General features: G+C 41.0%; 1 protein-coding gene across 2 annotated transcripts in view; it reads right to left on the reverse strand.

Moving 5' to 3' along the window:
• LOC110062786 (E3 ubiquitin-protein ligase MIB2-like) overlaps positions 1-16,660 on the reverse strand; it is a 20,810-nt gene extending 4,150 nt beyond the window's left edge. Inside the window, exons 1-16 of one of the 2 annotated variants that reach the window (XM_089270629.1) lie at positions 16,118-16,660; positions 14,442-14,613; positions 13,274-13,505; positions 11,252-11,452; positions 10,524-10,628; positions 9,109-9,213; positions 8,220-8,379; positions 7,921-8,069; positions 7,377-7,484; positions 6,346-6,386; positions 4,818-4,983; positions 3,160-3,314; positions 2,192-2,318; positions 1,485-1,679; positions 710-906; positions 1-134 (exon numbers count right to left, since the gene is read on the reverse strand). The exon at positions 1-134 is cut by the window's left edge and continues 47 nt beyond it. In XM_089270629.1, coding sequence (XP_089126755.1) covers positions 1-134; positions 710-906; positions 1,485-1,679; positions 2,192-2,318; positions 3,160-3,314; positions 4,818-4,983; positions 6,346-6,386; positions 7,377-7,484; positions 7,921-8,069; positions 8,220-8,379; positions 9,109-9,213; positions 10,524-10,628; positions 11,252-11,452; positions 13,274-13,505; positions 14,442-14,613; positions 16,118-16,334 — 2,464 coding nt within the window. In that variant the 5' untranslated portion in view covers positions 16,335-16,660. Of the gene's footprint in view, positions 138-709; positions 907-1,484; positions 1,680-2,191; positions 2,319-3,159; positions 3,315-4,817; positions 4,984-6,345; positions 6,387-7,376; positions 7,485-7,920; positions 8,070-8,219; positions 8,380-9,108; positions 9,214-10,523; positions 10,629-11,251; positions 11,453-13,273; positions 13,506-14,441; positions 14,614-16,117 lie in introns of both variants that reach the window. The other variant, XM_020769735.2, reaches the window with a different exon arrangement.
• Between the last annotated feature and the right edge of the window lie 3,726 nt (positions 16,661-20,386).

The following is a 20,386-nucleotide window of genomic DNA, read 5'->3' on the forward strand; positions in this document are numbered from 1 at the left end:
CTGATGTCGCCGCCAATGATCTAGGCACAGGCACAGGCCTCCTCGCGGCCACAGGCGGTCGAGGAACTGATTTTGCCAGCACAGGCTGGGGTCGAGGTTGGGTAAAAGTCGATTGACGTTCAGGAGCGGTCTGTCTGCTACAAAAATAGAAGAGTATAGGCCATCATACTTGATAAAAACACGTGAAATTAATTATTGACCGGAAGGACGGAGACATAAACAAGCGTTAATTTTAACCAAGAAGAGAAGGGAGGAAGGAAATAAGGAACAGAACCAGACGAAGTAATAGGGGATAAGTGAATGAAAGCTGTTGCGTAGAGTCCAGAAAATTAATGGGTTCCTCTACTCATTAAAATGCTGTGTTCTTGGGAAAGACACTTTACTCTTACAGTGCCTCTCGCTACCAAGGTGGATGAAAGGGTACCGGCGAATTTATTGCTGGGAGTGACACTATGATGTACTAGCAACCCATCCAGGGGGGAGTAGAAATAATCCCTGTGGCTTTATGCCACATAAACCGGAGATAACCTCACGCCTGATGGGCCGCTTAGCTCGTTTTAAGACTTCACCTTTTTACCTCTACCTCAGTCTGTGATTTATTTACTTCTGTGATTTATTTACTTGTACTAGCGTGACAAAGTATTATTAAACTTAAACTTAAACTCTACTCATTAAAAAGGCTCTTGGCTTAAATGAGCCCCCTCCCTACCTTGGAACGCTCCTCGCAAATTGTTTTATTAAGTTGGCAGTCTGGGCGTCTGTACACAGGTCCAATGGAGTCTTTCCCTCATGATTGTAAAAGTTGATGTCCGCTCCATGAAGGGCTAAATAGACAGCTATGGCAGACCCCGTGTGCTGCTGATCTCTGTCACCCGCTGGGACATTGAGTCCTAAGCCTTGAAGTAGCTGAAATGATTTGAAAATAATTGATTAAAAGAATATGCAGTGTAGACCTTTACTACTACATTCATAGAGAGATGATAAGTTGTGTCGACACAGTGTTTAAAACCGCACAGGAGCATTACGCAAATCAAAAGTAAAACAAGAAACCAAAATGACAGCAGCAAAAACAACAATAACAACAACAACAACACACAAGACGACGAGGATAAGCAAGAAGACGAAGAAAAACAAAAAAGACAACCAACCAAACAAACAAACAGTCGGTCGGTCGGTCGGTCGGTCAGTCAGTCAGTCAGTCAGTCAGTTAGTCAGTCAGTTGGTAGGTCAGAACATCAATCCGTCCATCTGTCTGACAGACAGTCAATCAGCCCGGCCATCCATCTGTAGGTCATTCAGTTGGTCCATCCATCCGTCTATCAATGTCTGCCTCTCTGTCCGTCCACTCATCTCAGTCATTCCGTCAGCCCGCGTGCCCGCCTGCCACCCAGCCCACCAGCAGGCGGCCAGTCGGCCATTCAGCCGGCCAGTCAGTGAGTGAGCCAGTTTATGAGACCACTAATCAATATTCTAACTGCCCTCACCCCTCTTAAGCCCGTGCTACCCACGGCATGATGAATAACAGCCAGGTGAAGTGGAGTGTCACCGTCCTCGTCATCAGCATTCACATTAGCACCATGTTCAATTAACAACTCGATCATCCCAGTGTACGCTTCCGATACTGCAAGAGCCAGGGGGGTTTGACGCTTGTTGTTCCGTAGGTTGATGTCACAATGTCCCTGCGTTTTAAACAAGTAAAGCGAGGGGAATGTGATGAGAAAGTCACCTCGCATCATTCAAATTGGACTGTATTTATGAACTCACAAGCCACCCTACGAGCACCCTCAATCAATGGGCAACCAGTGCATGTGAGCCTACCACCCCTACACGAGAAACTGCGCAGGTTCTAGGCAATCTTGCGAGCTCAAGCGCAAGTTGTGTTGTCAAAGCTGACAAACAGGTACAATACGTTTGTTTGTATTTATGAACTCACAAGTCGCCCTACAAGCACCCTCGCTCAAGGGCAACCAGTCCATGTGAGCTTACCACCACTACACGATAAGCTGTGCAGGTTCCAGGGAATCTTGCGAGCTCAAGCGCAAGTTGTGTTGTCAAATAACGCTAACAAACAGGTACAATATGTTTCACTCGCTTCAATCAAAGAATTGAATCATTTAGCGAGGGTTGCTATACCAACACATTCTTAAACAAAACAAAAACTGACCGTACTTTAAATTTATTACCCACATACCGATAAGAGAAGAGATTTCGCTATTTCCGTGTGGTTGTTGAATGCAGCCAGGTGAAGAGGGGTGAAACCATCTTCCTTGGCAATCTCAATAAGACCAGGAAATTTACCAGCGATTTTCTCTACGGCACTGAAATGGCAACAAAAGGTAAACAAAATTAAACTATCAAACCATGACCAACACCAAATTTCTTCAGAGGGAAAAGATTGATCAATTCAGACTTTTTAGATAAGCTTTTTATTTCAACAAACAAATTAGCGCAAATAAGCGAACATTTCTTAAGTTATGGCCAAAGGATGCAGGATGTGGATTACTTTGAGCCCGTTAAAAGGTCGTTTCCTCTGTGACTCAGATCGAACGATATCAGTTACAAGTTTACGTTATTGGAAGAAAAAAACAAAAAAAACAAAAAAAAAAACATGAAATCTTTCTCCGACGCCGACTTGTTGAACAATTTGTCTTAAACACTTTGTTACTTCCCTCGCTGTTTGTCAAGCTACCCTGCAGTAATTTCACCAAATCATATTTTTACTTGCTGGGTGGTCACTGTGAGAGTAATATAAAGCCTTCTCAATGATTTTTCTCTGGTCTCAAACCCGACTCCAACAATTAGAAGCGCAGCGAGCGTGACAGACACTGCTTGTTCTCTTTCATACAAGCCTGATGGAGTGGGTTAAATCCTGACTAAGGTGACAGATACTCACTCTTTGTTCCCTTTCATACAAGCCTGATGGAGTGGGTTAAAGCCTGACTAAGGTGGCAGATACTCACTCTTTGTTCCCTTTCATACAAGCCTGATGGAGTGGGTTAAAGCCTGACTAAGATGAGACACTTACTGTTTGTTCCCTTTCATACAAGCCTGATTGACTGGGTTAAAGCCTGACTAAGATGACAGACACATACTGCCTGTTCCCTTTCATACAAGCCTGATTGAATGGGTTAAATCCTGAATAAGGTGACAGACACTTACTGTTTGTTTCCTTTCATAGAAGCCTGATGGAGTGGGTTGAATCCTCTGCCGTTGCAGACAGTCACATCAAGGTTTTGAGAACCGACAATGAGGTCCACAATGCTGTTTTTGTCTTTTGAGATTGCGTCATGCAAAGGGGTGTCTCCAGCGAGATCCTTAAAAATGAAATAAAGAGACAGGATTGAGCATACTTTGTGTATGAAATAACGTTCTCAAAATCATTAATAACTCGTCCAGTTGAAACAAAGAACGTCATGACCGTGGCAGTGTTTGGATATCTCATCTTAGTTACCATACATTTTTACGATTTTATTTCTCCGTTTTTTCCTTAGTTTTCGTCTCGATTTTCGAATGAGATTAAATTTCGATAAACATTTCAAAATAAAAATGAGCGATAGAAATTTTACACAACGTTTCGATGTCGTCATGACATCATTATCAAGTGACAAGAAAATAACGGTTCAACAGTGTTATATATGCGGTGAGAGGTGTGATTTTACAATCACACCTCTCACCGCATATATTACACTGTTGAACCGTTATTTTCTTGTCACTTGATAATAATGTCATGACGACATCGAAACGTTGTGTAAAATTTCTATCGCTCATTTTTATTTTGTTTCGATTGAGAAGATATATCAAAAAACTTGAGACAGTGTTTCATCGGCCATCCAAACACCTCGAATTTCGTCAAAAATACTTCGCTGCCGTGGTATTTTCAACTTTCTTCTCGGTGTTTGGCTATCCCGATGAAACACTGTCTCTCGCGTTTGATATAGTACATAAAATATGCACACGCTGTTCCAGGCCTTTCCACAAATATCACGTAAAATCGCTTAAATATATTTCCGGAATTCTCAAAAAATTCTAAATATCACAAACAGTTTTCTAAATAACACCTCGAAAAAACCCTCTAAATGTCTCTTATTTTTGTGGCAAAAACGGACCGATTTGGAATCACTTAGGCTAAACTTTTTTCTATGAGGAAAGACCTGCGATATTTCTTCATAGCAAACCCTAAGCATTGATGCAGCCTGGTCCGCGTTAGAGAAGATTCTGATCATGCTAATTATATTAGAAAACATTTGGACAATTACCTCGCAGAGTATTTACTACAAAAGGTCGACCACCACTTTTTCAACTGCTTGGTAATTACAGGTTCTTGCCAAAGATGCAGCAATTGCAATAGAGTGATCTTTGTTCGAAGGAAAAGTGTTAACGAGAAATAAAAAGCCAACATAAAGACACATCTGAACGAGTCATCTTGGGTCCCGTTGACCCTACGCCGGAGGAATAAAAAAAACCCGGAAATTTCACTCTGAAAACTCATAGAATGCTTTCCGTTCACACTAAGCTGGAGAAATTTAAAAATGCAATGATAACCGGTCATTTTGGATTTGTGTTTCAGGAATACCCGGTCAGGGAAATCACACGATTATCGTAACGCGATCGTTTTCGAAAAATTCCGTTTTCAAAATGTTCTCCGTCCACACGGAAACAAAAAGCCGGCGTTTTCAAATTCCTCCGGTTTGAAGATTATTTTAGAAAAGCTATGTTGCCTTGACGGATCAGGGTGGACGGTAGGCCTAACCAGCGCAATAACACTGCGTTTTCAAATTTCTCCGGCATACTGTGGACGCTTCCTTAACATCTAGTACCTGACAATTGACATCACAGTGACGTGACGCCAATAACGCCTTGACACCAGCATCGTTGCCTTGATTGACAGCCAAGTGTAGCGGCGTGCTTTTGTTCTTGTTGTCGCAGACATTGACGTTAGTGCCCGTGTTCAACATGACTGTAACAGTCTCTCCGCTTCTGTCACTAAACACCAAATGGAGTTCAAGTTAACAACTGAAGTCTATCACGGTTTGTTATCATTACAAGTTTACTTAGTCAATATCTCACGTGCAGACCTTTTCCCAAGTTAAAAAGAATAAAACTAAATAAATAAATATAACAAAATAAACAACCACATAGCAAAAAGAAGTGTTACGATAGTGTCTCACGGTCACCTTACAAAACTATACCATCGACTTTAATATTTTTTTTCTCCAGCTTCTTAACGGTCCGTAATCCTAAATCCTTGAATCCGATTGGCTGATGCCGCACGTTCCACTGAGCGGTCCAGATTTTCCCATCAGGACCTTGTGTATACGGACCGCTCCCAAATTTCCAACTTTGGCAGCTTTTCAAGGTTTTCAATACACCGTGCCGGGCCGTACTCAAGACCTTGGGCACAGTTTTATATACCTCTTACTAACCTCGTCTTCTCGGTCCGTACTGTAAGTTACGGACCGAGTTTTTTCTCCTTCGATTTATGGCCCAAGCGCGAAGCGCGCGGGTCATAAATCGAAGGGGGAAAAAACGAGGATCCGTAACTTACAGTACGGACCGAGAAGACGAGGTTAGTAAGATATTTATTATATATTGCCTGACGGGTTCGGAAACCATTTCTATTCACGCAGACTCGGAAAGGCTTCAAATTTCTGACGAATCTCGAAAGCAAAACGAGTCAGTTTGAAACTGTTTTTAGGTCGTTAGCACGCTTTATTACATAATTTAGATCATAAAAAAGTTTTAAACTTTCACTTGCTATAAAAGTTAAGAACACTTATCGATAAATAACGAAACAGTTTGGCAACAAAATCAACTTTAAATTTTAGCGGGCCGTACAGGAGAGTACGGCCCGCTAAATTGACCAATCACAGCGCGCGTACTAACTGAGAGATATAACAATTCCGGTTATAACGATAAAACCAAAAACATTGAAGTTCATGCCACAGAATTTTCTGTATCTTTGGTAACGAACACCTTATGAGCTGTACAAACTGTTTTTGACATGTTTTAAAGACATTGAAGAATACTCTGGATGTTGTAATTCATTTGATGATCAATTACAAATTTATTAGATAACGTGCAGTAAAAAGGCGATTATCAGCTTTATCCCGGTATAGCGATATTTTTAGAAATTTTCCCACAATATAGTTATACCGGGAATTCGGCTATAACGATATCCCTAGGCATATCGTTAAACCGGGGTTCCACTGTACCTGTCTCAAAATCAAGGAAAAAAGGCGAGCTCGTAAAAGAGGAACCTAACACAAATCCGCCTTCAAAAGGTATTAGTGCACCCATCTGATTTAATAAGATGAATGAAAATCTATACAACAGGTGCACTCTTACCCGTAAGCTGCATGGTGTAATGCGGAATAGTCCTGCTCATCCTAATAATGATCCAATAACGATAAATACAATTAATAAATTACACACATCAGAGTAAGATATTAAGTATTTTATGAAGCGAGAGGTAAAAAGTCTGCAAGCCGGGTTAAGTGTTCCGGCATAGCAGTAAGCGTTCAAATGTTCAGTTGTTCAAAAGTTTTTGTTTATAGTGGTCAATGTTCCTTAAATAGCTACACCTAGCTAGTTCACAGGCATGCCACTTGAACTGAAAGAGACAAACATATCAACTAGACATAATGGGCTTAAAAATCCCAACTGGCGGGTGGCGGACCAGGTGGCTATTTACAAGCATGACCGAGAAGTTGAACTAGGGTCTACAAAGAAACCACTCCAGCTAAATGGTCAAAGCGGGACTTGAACCCGCGACCTTCGGATCTCAAGTACGGCGCCCTAACAACTCGGTCACGCTGCCTGTCTAAGAGTCTTTCTGTTTCTCCCTGAAATGAGATGCTTGTCTATAGCTACAATCATCGACAGAAGTCTTGGGACAAATTTGCACTTTTGACGCTTTTGCGTACACGCCAGGCGCGAATACAACTTCACCTGCCTAACCTCGCCCCCCACCCCCCATACAATGTTGAAAACTAGTACCTGCAATTTCACCTGATTTTCAACATTGTGTTGGGTGGGAAGGGGGGACAGCAACCCGTTTATAAAGGATATAGCAGCGTTTTCTTCATACTTCAGTTCTAAAACACAGGTAATCCGTTACATTACATAAGTGTCCCAAGGATTTTTGTCCACGATTGTAGGTTCTTTGTTTTTTCTTAAATCCATATTTTCAATTGAATGTCTTCGTAACGGACTTCGCATTAAGATAGTCAAACGTTGACAAGTTTTCCTTAGCATGGTAGACAAAGTCAAGTTTAACGCAACCTTCTAGTTTATTAACGAAAAATATAAAAACAAAAACTAAAAAATAAACCCTCATGGTAAATATTTATCACTTCTTAACTTCCTTTTACTCTAACCTTAATGTCTTTATTGGCACCCTTGCTTATCAGGAACTTGGCAATTTCCGTGCGACCTTGGTGACAGGCTACATGAAGTGCTGTCTTCCCTCCTCGTTTATGATTAATCTACACAGAAAAGAAAAACGTCGCAACACTGTTACACCTTTTATCTTTATAAAGGCCGGGCTGTACAATAGACCATATTCGGATACTCGGTATTGGACTGGAACTAGCTTGCAATTGAGGCTAGTGCGGAAAGTCTTTTCAAATGCAAATAGCATTTACATGTATCTCTTTTCAATGATATTTCCCCGCGTGAGCCTTCACTCCAGGCTCGTGTTAGTCCAATACTACGAATACGAATAACACTGGTCTCTTAATAAGCTTAAGGCTTATGTTAGAGTCTCCATCGCTTGTTGTTGTTGTTTTTTTTTCAAACTAATACTTAGCTCAAATTTTTAAGATTTCAACCACTGGTAAGTAAAACCTCCGTTTTCTTTTTTTTTTCTTTTTTTTTTTTTTTGCAATTCTCAATGATCTCGCATGTTAAGAGCAGCCCCACCTTGTCAGGATTCGCCTCCAGGATCTCGCGGACGTCCTGCAGGTTACCATTTGATGACGCGTTCACTAATCTGTCGCCGGGATCACCTCCGCCGCCTCTTATAGCAGCTCCCAGTAGCAACATTTTAAGAAGGTCGTCAAACTTATCAGCTGTAGATATCAATCACAAATAACAACTTTGACTCATGTTCTCTATAGAAATACGAAAGTGAACTTATCACTTTGAAGAGGTGAGAACTGCAAAACTAGCTGTGAGCAGCCACAACGAGCAACAACCACCTCTTTACATCAGTTTCTTACCTGGGGAAGTCGGTGAGGTTTCGCCATGTCGAGCTGTTGCCTCGCCACCAGACATGTCCTCCAGCGCTGCCGGGTTAAAAAGCCAAAGGTCCGATCCCACCACAACAACAACATCACCATCGCCATCCACTTCCAGGATTTTTCCCTCTTTTCCTAATGCCTGAGTAAAACAAGTTTTTTATTACTTGCAATTCATAGGTAAAGGTTAAGTCTGCGTTGAAACCTAGCAGTTCTTAGCTCTTCTTTCATTAGCATGAAGCGACTAGAAGTTGGGTTCTCTCCGATTTATGTGGCATGAAGCGACTAGGGAGTATTTCTACTCCCCTCCCCTCCCCTGGATGGGTTGCTACTCCTTCGCTGGGTTACCCACAAGCATTGAATTTGTTGGTGTCCAGTTATACACCTGGGTGGATAGAGGCCCTGTGTAAGAAAAATGACTTGCCCAAGAACACAGCGCAATGGCCCCGGCCAGGGCTCGAACCTGGACCGCCGATCCTGAGACGAGTGCACTAACCATTAGGTTAATTGGAATTCATGCGTTAATGTAATGACATGATTGCAACAGAGAGACAGATGCAGCGACGTAAACAATATAAAAAGTAATAAGATACTCGTGACTAGCTCTTTGCCTCTTTCAAACGAGGCTAGGTGAAAAAAATCATCAAAAAAAAAATCTTTTTTAACCGGCGGTGTTCGATTTTATGCAATTAAAACTCGTTATCACACGCAAGGTTTTGCAAACAAAGAGGAAATTCACACTACACGTGTATGAATATATAGAAATTTCGAGCTGGAGAGGTGAATAAAAGTCAACTGAACATAGCTTTTCTTAGAACGATGAAAAATATTTAAGTATATACTCTAAAAAGTCCAAGTAAAAATTCCTTACCGCTGTCATTGACTCATTCCAGCCGCCATGTCCTTGCTGTAAATTCTGAACACGTTGCTTGTCGCTTAACACTCTCACTTTGTCTCCCGCCTGAAAACTTGGCAACTGGGAGACAAGAGAATAAATTAACTGCAGACTCGAGCAGATATTCTCAAACTCAATAATAACTCATCATAAAATCATGACTGTGACGTTGTTTGAATATCTGATCTTAATTAGCATGGAATTTTATGACTTTATTTCTCCATCTTCTCTTTCATTTTAGTTTCGATTGAGGAGACATATCAAACACTCAAGACAGTGTTTGACCACATTTCCAAATACCTCGAAGTTTGTCAAAAATACTCCGCTACACGTCCTATTTTCAGCTCTCTTCTCGTTGTTTGGAAATGTGATCAAGCACGGCCTTTCGTGTTGATATAATACTCTCGTATCTAAGAGACTGTAGGTAGTCTGGGAGACTGCAGATCTTCGTGCAGCTTTCTCATTAGACAGGATGCATTTTTTTCTTTTCCACTCTCAGACAAAATTCGAGAACGGGAAAGAATTAAGCGTGCAAAGCCATCTCTCTCCAAGTTATTTCTCGTTGTCAAAGGCGTTTGTATAACCGCTGCACAATGCATCTCCAATTGGCAGATTCACCGGTATAACCGCCTAAAACATCCCCGAGAGAAAAATCAAACACTCAGGGGAAACAAGATTCGCTTCCCATTATAAGCATTGCAATTAGTGTAAGTATTTAAGTATTGTAAGTAGTGTTAAAGCTATCGTATTGAAGTGCAAGTTTTAGTATTGTAAGTAGTGTAAGTAGTGTAAATATTTATTTAGTATTGCAAGAGACGTAAGAAATCATATTGTATAAATAGAAGATATTACATTCCCGCCTGTGGATACAAATTTTATCTTCGAGTGTTGAAAACAATATCTCACGAGTGAGCGCAGCCAACGAGTGAGATATTGAGTTGAACACGAGAGGTTAAAATTCGTCTCCACAAGCAGGCATGTAATATTCTGTTTATTTTTTTGACGATTTACCAAGGAATTCCGATCACTTTCCGAAGATTTTCCAAAATTGTTCCGTAGGCCAGACGAACGCTTCCGAACATTTTCCGAAGATTGCCGAAGACGACCGAAGAAGATCCGAAGATGTTTCGATCATACATCAACAAATTTAAGTGTAGTTACGGGACAAAAGAAAAATGTTAACAAAAAGGAATGATATCTTCACAATGTGAAAGATAGAAACAGTATCCTCACTGTGTGCGATGGAGATATGATTTTTTAGTAACAGGAAAATGTCCTGGTATTTCACTAGTGTTTATATAATAACAAGTATTTAAGTAGTGTAAGTAGCCTATTAATCAGTATATAGTGTGCAGTGCGAATGGCAATTAAAAAATACACCGACAGATTACCTTTGTCACGGCGTCAGGATGGAAAACCCACGTTTTGAGTCCATAGCTTATGTGTACATCACCATCAGCGTCTATTTTCTTGATCTTGCCGACTTTTCCTATACACTGCAAAATGAGCAAATTAACATCGACATTGAGATAGACAATGGACCAAAAAACAAAACAAAACAAAAACCAATCAAGTTGGTCTGCAAATGGTCACAAATCCCAAATAAATATCACATGGAATAAGTTACCCAATGAACAGCAAAATGGAACATTAATGGCACACTCGACCATCACCTAGTGTTCCACTTTTGTTCTTACCACAGTTTGACATTATCTGTGATCAATTACTGAATAGACACATTGCAACAGAGATTCTATTTGATAAGTGAATAAAGATGGGGAATTTTAAGCTTGGAAATATATGAAATGTGAAAGGTGAATTGATCAAAAGGACACGACCGTGGGACAAAGAAAAAATCTGAGACCACAACAGGAATCGAACCCATGACGTTTTAAAGAACTCAAATAAATTCCCAGTCCCTTGGAACATCATTAAATTTGGGTTTAACTGCAGACTGACACAAAATCAAAATTATCAGCCAGATAATTGCCTTTCAGCGTTTAGCTTCTTAAGTATGGACTTCTGCAAAATTCGCAGCAAACACCAAAAACAATAAAAAAAGAAAGACAAGGACAAAAAGAAAAGGGGCAGGGGAGGTAGGGACAAACAACTGTCTTACCTGTGCCATATCATCGATCCACCCACCATGCCCTTGTGCCATAGCCTTAAGTACTTCTGCATCAAGACACACAGACACGCGGTCTCCGACCCGCAATCGATTGGCATCTGCTTGGGCTAGCTGTCGCTTCTCTCCGACTTTTGCTAAACACTCACGATAATAAGATGGCCCATTCGCCGGATTTACACATTTAAGATCCACCTTAAAAAAGCATGAACAGAGGAGAATCTGACTATAGTAATGGTATGTAAAACACAGTGTTCAAGGCAGCATATACTAGTTAATACTAGTTAGGGAAACTTGTTTAAGAAATAGAAAACATGCACTGTGTTTCTATCAAGTTATAGAAACACAAGTGGAAATTTGGGAGAACAAGAAATGCTGTGGGAACACGAGCTGCAGGCGAGTGTTTCCACAACTTTTTTGAGTTCTCCCAAACTTTCACAAATGTTTCTATAACTCGCTAGAAACATGGAGAATATGTTTCCTATTTCTTTTAGAAAACACCGCGATGAAAAAAGAAAAACAGCTCGTTTACTTTGATCATCAAAATGTAAATTCTCTTTGCTCAGGCCATCATTACGTCAACAGCCCATGCTAGTTCTGTGTTTCTATCAAGTTTTAGTATAAATCTACTAGTGTTCTATCATGAATGCCGTTCTCTGATTGGCTACGCTACTAACTATCTATTCTGTGATAAATAGTGAGTAGCGTAGCAGTGTGCCCTTGTTAACAAAATTACGCTTCTTGGCATTTTAAAAGTGTCTATGATGAGGATTTAGATAAACTTTTGAACAACTAGTAGATTTATACTGAAACAATTAGATTATTCACTCTTGATTTCTATGTGTGATAGAAATCTCATAATCTAATTGTTTAATAGAGACACGATTTTAAACCAATCAGCACATGTATTTTCTTAGGGCTGTTTTCTAAATAATATATAGATTTAGCCAAGCCTTAAAGCAGAGCTCCTGATTAAATAATAAACCATAAATGAAAAGAGGATATTTTTCCCTGGATCAGAAACTCAAAAAATGATCAGTTGTGAGCATATATGATTGTTCAGTGTGTGGTTTCACTATTTTTTTGAGTTACATTTTAACCAACCAAATTACCTAATGAGTACCCAATATTGTAGAAATTATGCACGCAATATATCAGGGACTTTCCAAAAGACAATTGTACAAGGAATATGTCAGAAGAAACATAAACAATGCATCAGGGTTTAATTTGTGCCGCAATTTTGCCTTTGCATGTACTCCTTCCCTCTCCCCCAGAGTAATAACCTGGCTTGAGTCCGCAAACCAATTAAAAAACCAGTACCTGGCCAGCTATAAACTTCAAAAAAACATGCTACCTCAATGAGCTCTTGACCTTAGCCCGCAAATGGTCATGTGATACTGGTCAGCAGTTACCTTGTTTTGACAGCTGTCAAATAATTATAACATGGATGTCCAATATCAAAGATGTAGCTATGGTAGTAGTGCTACTCTCTTATTTTTCAAGGTACAGGGCTTGGAGTACAGATGTACATATGGATGTACGGACGGACGCACGGATGTCATAGTAGTATTTAATTGTAGTATTGTACCATATTGTCTTCGAAAAGCCCCCATGGGGAAAGATAATAAAGGATGGATGGATGTACCTATGGAAGTACGGATGGATATGTACCTACGCACGGCCAGTCATGTCACAACCAATTTTTGTGAGATTGATGGGTTATCTAATTTTCTTAGGTATGGGGCTCTGCTCGCAAGCCTTCGGTTGCACAGGAGGTCTGCTACTACTGAAGATAATGAAGAGGCAAAGAGACAAAGGGTCTGTGGAATGGGGGGATGGAGGGACGGAGGGACGGAGGGACGGAGGGACGGAGGGACGGAGGGACGGAGGAACGGAGGGATGGAGGAACCGAACAAAGGATATTTATATACTCGACTCTAAGATTACACTTCTAAGAGTCTAATGAGATCTCATCCAATAATTATTAAATACATGTATTTTAATATTGGAACATACCGAGCCCTGATATCCAGTTCTATATGTGTTACTTCGGAGCAAGTTCCAGATGACTTTCGCCCCAGACCGCTGCAATTCACTCCAGGCTGTTATCTCAGACAATGTCCCAACCCGTCCATTGCCGCCATCTTGGTCCCCCCATTTCCAGTCTCTTCCACGTGCCACTCTTGCTCCAGGAAAAAAGCCTTTGGATTGCAATTTAACGAAGTTGGAACGTTTCCCAACAGGAATCCTTCAGCAGAAGAAGAAGACATGAATGCTTCAGTAGATTCCTGTTTTTTCTGTACAACTTGGCACAGTAATTCAGTTTTATATGTTTGTTAATTTACGGCTCATCCACAGGTAACTTACATACCTACATACATATACATATGCCAGTTTATTGAAGCTCCCCCATAGGGGTTTTTCAGCCACAATGTAAAACTAGTTATGAATACAATATATAACAAGGGTACATAAGAATAGTGTTATGATTTGCTTCAGTGGAAAGCTATTGGAGGCATTTTGTTTGAGTTTCCACTCAGCCATCAAACCAACAGGTGTACAAAATGAACAAACCTTATCAAACCTACATTTAAACCCTTGAAACACGGACACCAAAAAACATCATGATTGCCTTTTTCTAAAGGAGGCATAATTTGTCTAATTAAGACAACAAACTAAGAATACACTGTATTATAACAGAAAGGAAGGAAGAAGGGGAGGAAGGAAGGAAGGAAGGAAAACAGATGGACAGATGGACGGATGGACGGATGGACGGACAGACGGACGGATGGAAGGAAGGAAGAAGGAGGGACGGACGGACAGACAAACAGACGGAAGGAAAGCAGGAAGGAAGGAAGGAAGGAAGGAGGGAGGGAGGGAGGAAGGAAGAGACGGAGGGAGGGAGGGAGGGAAGGAAGGAAGGAAGGAAGGAAGGAAGAGAGGGAGGGAGAGAGGAAAAGAAGGAAGGAAAGAAGAGAGGGAGGGAGGGAGGTGGGAAAGAAGAGCATGAGGGGTGGGCAGGAGGAGGGAGGGAGAGGAGTGGGGAAGTAAATGCAAAGAATGCAAGAATGGAGGAAGAGGGGGAGAAAGCTGGAAGGACAAAATAATGACAAAACCAAGTTTGGGGGGGGGGGGTGGTGGTAGGGATCACGGAGGAGAATAAATATAAGTAAAATGAACCCACCCACTTCCATCAGGTTGGTCAAAACGTAGAAATGCATGTTGTTTATCATGAACATCATTCATGAAACAAGCTGAGCACAAATCATAGTTGAAACAATCAGCACACTTCCATCGAGTTCCAATGAGAGGGTCCTCCCTACAGCCATCACAAGTAACACTGTTGTGCTTCACACCTGTCAAAATGCTATGCTATGAGTCATATTACTTTAACTTACATTTCATATCAGGCCTGTCATGTAAGCTCATTGCCTACCTATGTTATTTCCTTGTGCCACAAAGAGAATAACTGCACATGAGATACATGTAAGCTGCCTGTACCATTACTTTTAGCTTGTAGCAACACTTGACAAACAATTTGCCAAATACTGAGGCAACCCAGTTTTGGCACCAAACGTTAAGCTCAGAGGCAAAAAATGTTAAGTATTTTTCATTGTTTAAGCGCCTGTTATTGTTTCTGGCAAAAGAAACATGCTCTAATTGGGTTTCAAATGTGGCATGATTGGTCATCAAACATTTGAAGTTTAGCAGACTGTGGCGTGCACTTTCATGCTCAAAGTTCAGCGGAAAGATTGGACATTGGAGACTTCTTTAGTGAAATTGACCTTGACCTGTGTCAATATGCATATGCCTTTCGTGAAAGTGGTTTTACTTATACCATGAAATATTGGCAGGAGCAAGACTTTCAGAGTCTTTCAGAGCACGAAATTTGTGTTACGGTCTGCTAAACTTCAAATGTTTGATGACCAACCATGCCATGTTTGACATCCAATTAGAACATGTCTTGGCGTCACATGTTTATGCTTAGATACAAGCGACGGAATATACATGCATCTTTAGGACAGTACAATTTCGCCTGTCTGATCCAAGTTGACTGGTAAATTTATCAATTTCAGAGGCACCTGAGCCATTAATAATGCAAGATGGGATTTCAAATAGCTTCCATTAGTGGGGAGGCAGGGGTTGGAAATTTTTTGGAAGTACTCAGTGGAAAGTGGGTGTTACAATGGCCTAATGGTTAGGTAAAATGCTGGACTCTGGATCCAGGTTCCAGCCCTAGCCGGGATTTTTCTGTTGTGTTCTTGGACAAGATCATTTACTCTCACAGTGCACCTCTCCCTGAGAAGATCTGTTAAAGCAAAATGTCCCACCCTGGGGCAGAAGAAGTTTTCAAGTGCCTGACAAATACCAGTGGGGGGGGGGGGGGGGGGATCAAACGGCCAAGGGAGCCATTCACTTGAGTATGTTTCTTAACTTGAAAATACAAAATCAAAGAGGACATTCTAGAATCCAGCTTTTTCTCATGATCAACGAAATCCACATTCAGTTATTTATTCAGATCAAACTACGAATACTAATGACTCTAAAAGTACATCAGTTATATTTGGAGTGAATTTAATGCCAGATAATCGAACGAACATTAAGTATTCTAATTTGTTCTGGAATCCGTTGCTTTCTATCTGTCGCCGCAAGAATTTCGACACACAAGTGTTCAAGATCGGAGAATCGATCTTGAATAAAACCACGCAGAAACAAAGTTATAAAGTGTACGCGAATCTAAACATCTTAAAATTCGCCCGCGCATGAATTACAAATGCGGATGAAGTTAACAGCAAGTAGTACAGAAATAACAAAAACACTAAATTCTTCGCCACAAACGTAGATGAATAATTTACTTACCTGTTTGAGCAGTGTCAAAGACTCGAAGATCATACTTTCCAGAATATCCTGCCCTATAATTCGCCTGCTTTCCAGAATCCCAGTAAACCAAAACAGTTTCATCGGGCACGCTATTATTCCCTCCAAGATGGACGACTGTTCCGACATTGCCTTCGCCTCCATCTTGGTCTCCCCACATCCAATCTGGACCACGAACTACTCGCAGACCAACCTCCATTTTTTTGTTTCTTCCCAGAACTGAAACGTAAGAATGAGATCCGAACACAAAACATTCAAGTGACGGCCATTTTGAGCAATAGCGAAAACATCAGCTCAAATTGGTACGAGATTGCGTGACTAAAAATTTGTCTTCCGCGCAAATTCCCCGAAATGTTCTTGTCGTTTTGCGCTTTTTAATACGAGGTTCCCAAGTCTTCCTGTGTGTAACTGAACAGGCACAGGAGCTTTTCTGTTGAGAGCAACAATAAATAAAAGATAAAATAGCTTTGCGAACGAGTAGTGAGCCTTTCGCATCGCGGAAGTAAACAGGAAGTAATTTGAGTGAAACAAGCATTCGACAGTGGGTTGTTCAGCGGCTTGTAAATACGTCTTGAAGACAGGCATAAAGTGTCGCGTTATTGCCCTCCGAACGTTTTCAGCTTGAAGGTAATTTGAACTATTACCCAAGCAGTGAGGCCTGGCTTTAAATTTCGGCTCCGTTTTTTTTTTTTTTCCCACGTTCGGTCACAAATCGCCGTCTGGTCTCTAAAGCGTATGCGCCACCTGTGCATGCGTACAGCACATGGAATTTACAGAGGTTGTCGTAGAGAAAAGTTAGCACGGATTCCATGATTTCCAGGGCGATGAAATCACATACAAACGAACACACCGTTCAAGGTAGACCAACACTAAAGGACGTTAAGCGTTTTCGGAACGGGTTGCTGCAAGCCTTACCAGAGATCAATATACGAGCGAACATTTTGAGTGAACCATGAATCATGTCATACCAAAGGAGCCATCAACCGGGGCTATCAACTCTTCAACTTGATGAAAAGCATCTTCAGAAGCGTCTTCGTATTTTTAGACGTGATCGTGAACCAAGCAGAATCCCAGCACGAGCTCAAGAACGTCTGAGAAACAAGAGCAGAAAGGTTAGAGAATTTGTTTACGAATTCATCTGTTCGAGTACACCTAAGTAAAATGCTCTGAGAAACTTCGTAAAAGTATAATAAAGATAAAATCTCGAACTAAACGATATTCTCTCGTTATTTGCTTGTAACAGAGTTATGTATGGAACGCCAGAACTGTCTTATGATACTTTTTTTATTATATTGGGTGGTTATGTCATTATCTTTAGTACTAGACTACGAGTAGTCCCTCTTTCGCTTAGTCCGTCGTGCGTGACGCGAAAGAAAACCGCGAGAAAAAAACGGCCGCGCGAAATCCTGGGGGCGAGGAGCGCGCGAAAGGAGGGGTCCCTCCTTTCGCGCGCTCCTCGCCCCCAGGATTTCGCGCGGCCGTTTTTTTCTCGCGGTTTTCTTTCGCGTCACGCACGACGGACTAAGCGAAAGAGGGACTACTCGTAGTCTACTTTAGTACTTATGTCATTATATTCGGTGATTACCTCATTATACTCGGTGCTTATGTCTTTTACGTGTTGACTTTTTACTTGCCGACAGTCACGCAACGCACATAAAGTCAAAAAGCAGATTGCGATCAAACGAGTATGTTTCAGAGAACAACACTTTTTTTTGCTGCATACGATTGCATAAAAAAGGTCTGTTTTGAAAAACAGTGTTGGCTGCTGTTCCAAACCTTGTTAGTTCTTCACTGTTTGACCGACGCGACAGCGATAAACCTGAGAAGTTAAATATTTCTTTTTCGCTGTTTGATCGACGCGACAACATAAACCGGAGAAGATAAACATCTCGCCCCATTGTGGCCATAGAGCAATTCAGGTGATAACAATTGAGTTTTTAATTTCGAGGGGTCTGAGGTTTCGGGGTCTGAGTTTTCGTGACACCCGTTTTTCCCGGCTTTCCCTAGACTACCTCCAAATTGTACGACCCCTTGCGAAGACTGGTGACGATCATATCGAAGAAAGCACCGAATATAATGAAGTAAGCACCGAATATAATGAAGTAAGCACCGAACAAGGAAGTACCGAATATAATGGCCTTTGCACCGAATATAAGGAAGAGAGCACTGAATATAATAGTGTTAGCCCCTGTAATAATGAGGAAAACACCAATCAAAATTAGAACCGAACATAACCAAGAAAGCACCGAATATAATAGAAACAGCACCGAATATAATGAAAAAAGCACCTAATATAACGAAGAAAGTACCGAATATAACAAGGGAAGCACCGAATATAATGAAGATAGCACCGCATATAAAGACATAAGCACCGAGTATAATGAGTTAATCACCGAATATAATAACATAAATACTAAATATAATGACATAACCACCCAATATAATTTTAAAAAGTATCATAAGACGGTTCTGGCGTTCCATAGTTATTTGTCTTAACAACAGTGAAACTCACAGAGCGAATTATTGAACGTTTAAGCTGAAAGAAACTAATGTATGTTGACCCCAGCAAAACAATTCTTGTCTTGTACTGTCACGCAATCTTGACGGAATAAAAAATTTATTCCATAACCATTTAGTGGATAAAATCAAGAAATTGTGATGTTATAGGAGATTAATAAAGATGACACTCCTCGAAGTTTTAAGTCTGTGCGTTTTCCCAAGCTCAGATATTCGTTGAAATATTTTGCACAAATTTACAGAGACCAATATGGAACCGCCATGTTAGTGTACCTCCGCGGTAAGCCTACATTGCGGCCGGAAAATATTGTAAACATCTGGAACTTACTTTGGCTATCTAGGCGACTGATTTTCTGCACTGAACAAACAAGCATTTACATAAATAAGCACTTTTCCGAATACTTTAACTTCTAAATGGGCTAAAAATCACGAGAGAAGTATATGATTTCGACAGAACCGCGTTCGTAGGTCTATGTCACGCATCGCCATAACTATGAAATTCAAAATGTCTCGCTTGCTCGAGAAACGCAAATAACAACGACAAAGGCTAAGGAAAATAGACTGAAACGTTTACAGGTTGACCTTGACTCATTTCACACCCTAAAGACTTGCAAACGAGTAATAAGCTATTAATCGATTCCAAGAAATGCAATCAAAAGCAGAATAGCTTAAGCACATCAATTCGATTGAATTTCGTACAACTTCAAATGCAGAACATTTAGCTCAATTGCAATATAGCTATCGCTTCTCAGTATAACGACTGCCTGGGTACGCGTAGCAAAGCGTCTAGTTGGAGAAGAAATGGAAATATATTGTAAATAGAGCAAGCTGAGCCAAAGTTACCTCATTTCTGTTTTTAAGGATTATTACTTTTTCCAAAGGGAATATATCACTCTGTTTTGTCCAAGTTGTTCTCAACAAAATTTATCTTTCGCAGTTCAGTTTTTACTTATTTATTTTTATGAAAACATGTTTAAGTTTATGGTGGACTGACCAAATTATGGCACCCGACCCAAAGAGAGCCCTCCCTCCCCAGCGCCCCCCCCCCCCGAAAGTTGCGACCCTCCAAAGGTAGTGACAGAGAAGGTAGCCAATATGAAGAGTTAGAGTCGTTACTTTAGGAGCTTTTCGGTATCTCTTTTGGTAGAGAAATGGACTTGCTCTGATAAGATTATTCAACGGAACAGGTACCGTCGAGAGAAAATGTGGAACCGCGAAAATCGCGGAACCTTTGGAGCCAAAGAAAGGCCTCTTCATTGAAACTAGTGGACTCAACTAGACACTAGCAGAGATACCGTAGTCTTGTTTCCAGGCGTCGTGCAGTGACCGTGAATCTCCAGTTTGATCAACTTCTTAACAACAATTGTCGCGTGTTTTGATAAAAATTCCTACAGGTATTGCGAAGGGAATAATAGCTGCCATACTGATGAGCGGACCTCTCCTCCTCCTCCCCCCCCCCCCCCCGCCCCACCCCCCACCCTCTCACCAACTCCAGGAGTGTACTTAATCAAACAAGTACGCAAAAGTTAGTAGTGTAAAACTGTTAGAGTCTGGATGGGGGTAGTCTATAATTTAACGTGCGTTATTTCTAAGCTGAAAGTCAAAATCTTGACCGATTCGCTGCGTGCAACTGCCAGCTAACCCCATCCACTCCCTCTGAATGTCTGCAATCTGAGACGATAAAATCCTTGCAGTCGCAGACATCCAGTTATGAACAATAAACGTAGCTTCAGA

Source organism: Orbicella faveolata, unplaced genomic scaffold (assembly GCF_042242905.1).
Source record: "Orbicella faveolata isolate gen_17 unplaced genomic scaffold, um_ofav_v1 contig_34, whole genome shotgun sequence".
Classification (NCBI taxonomy): domain Eukaryota; kingdom Metazoa; phylum Cnidaria; class Anthozoa; order Scleractinia; family Merulinidae; genus Orbicella; species Orbicella faveolata.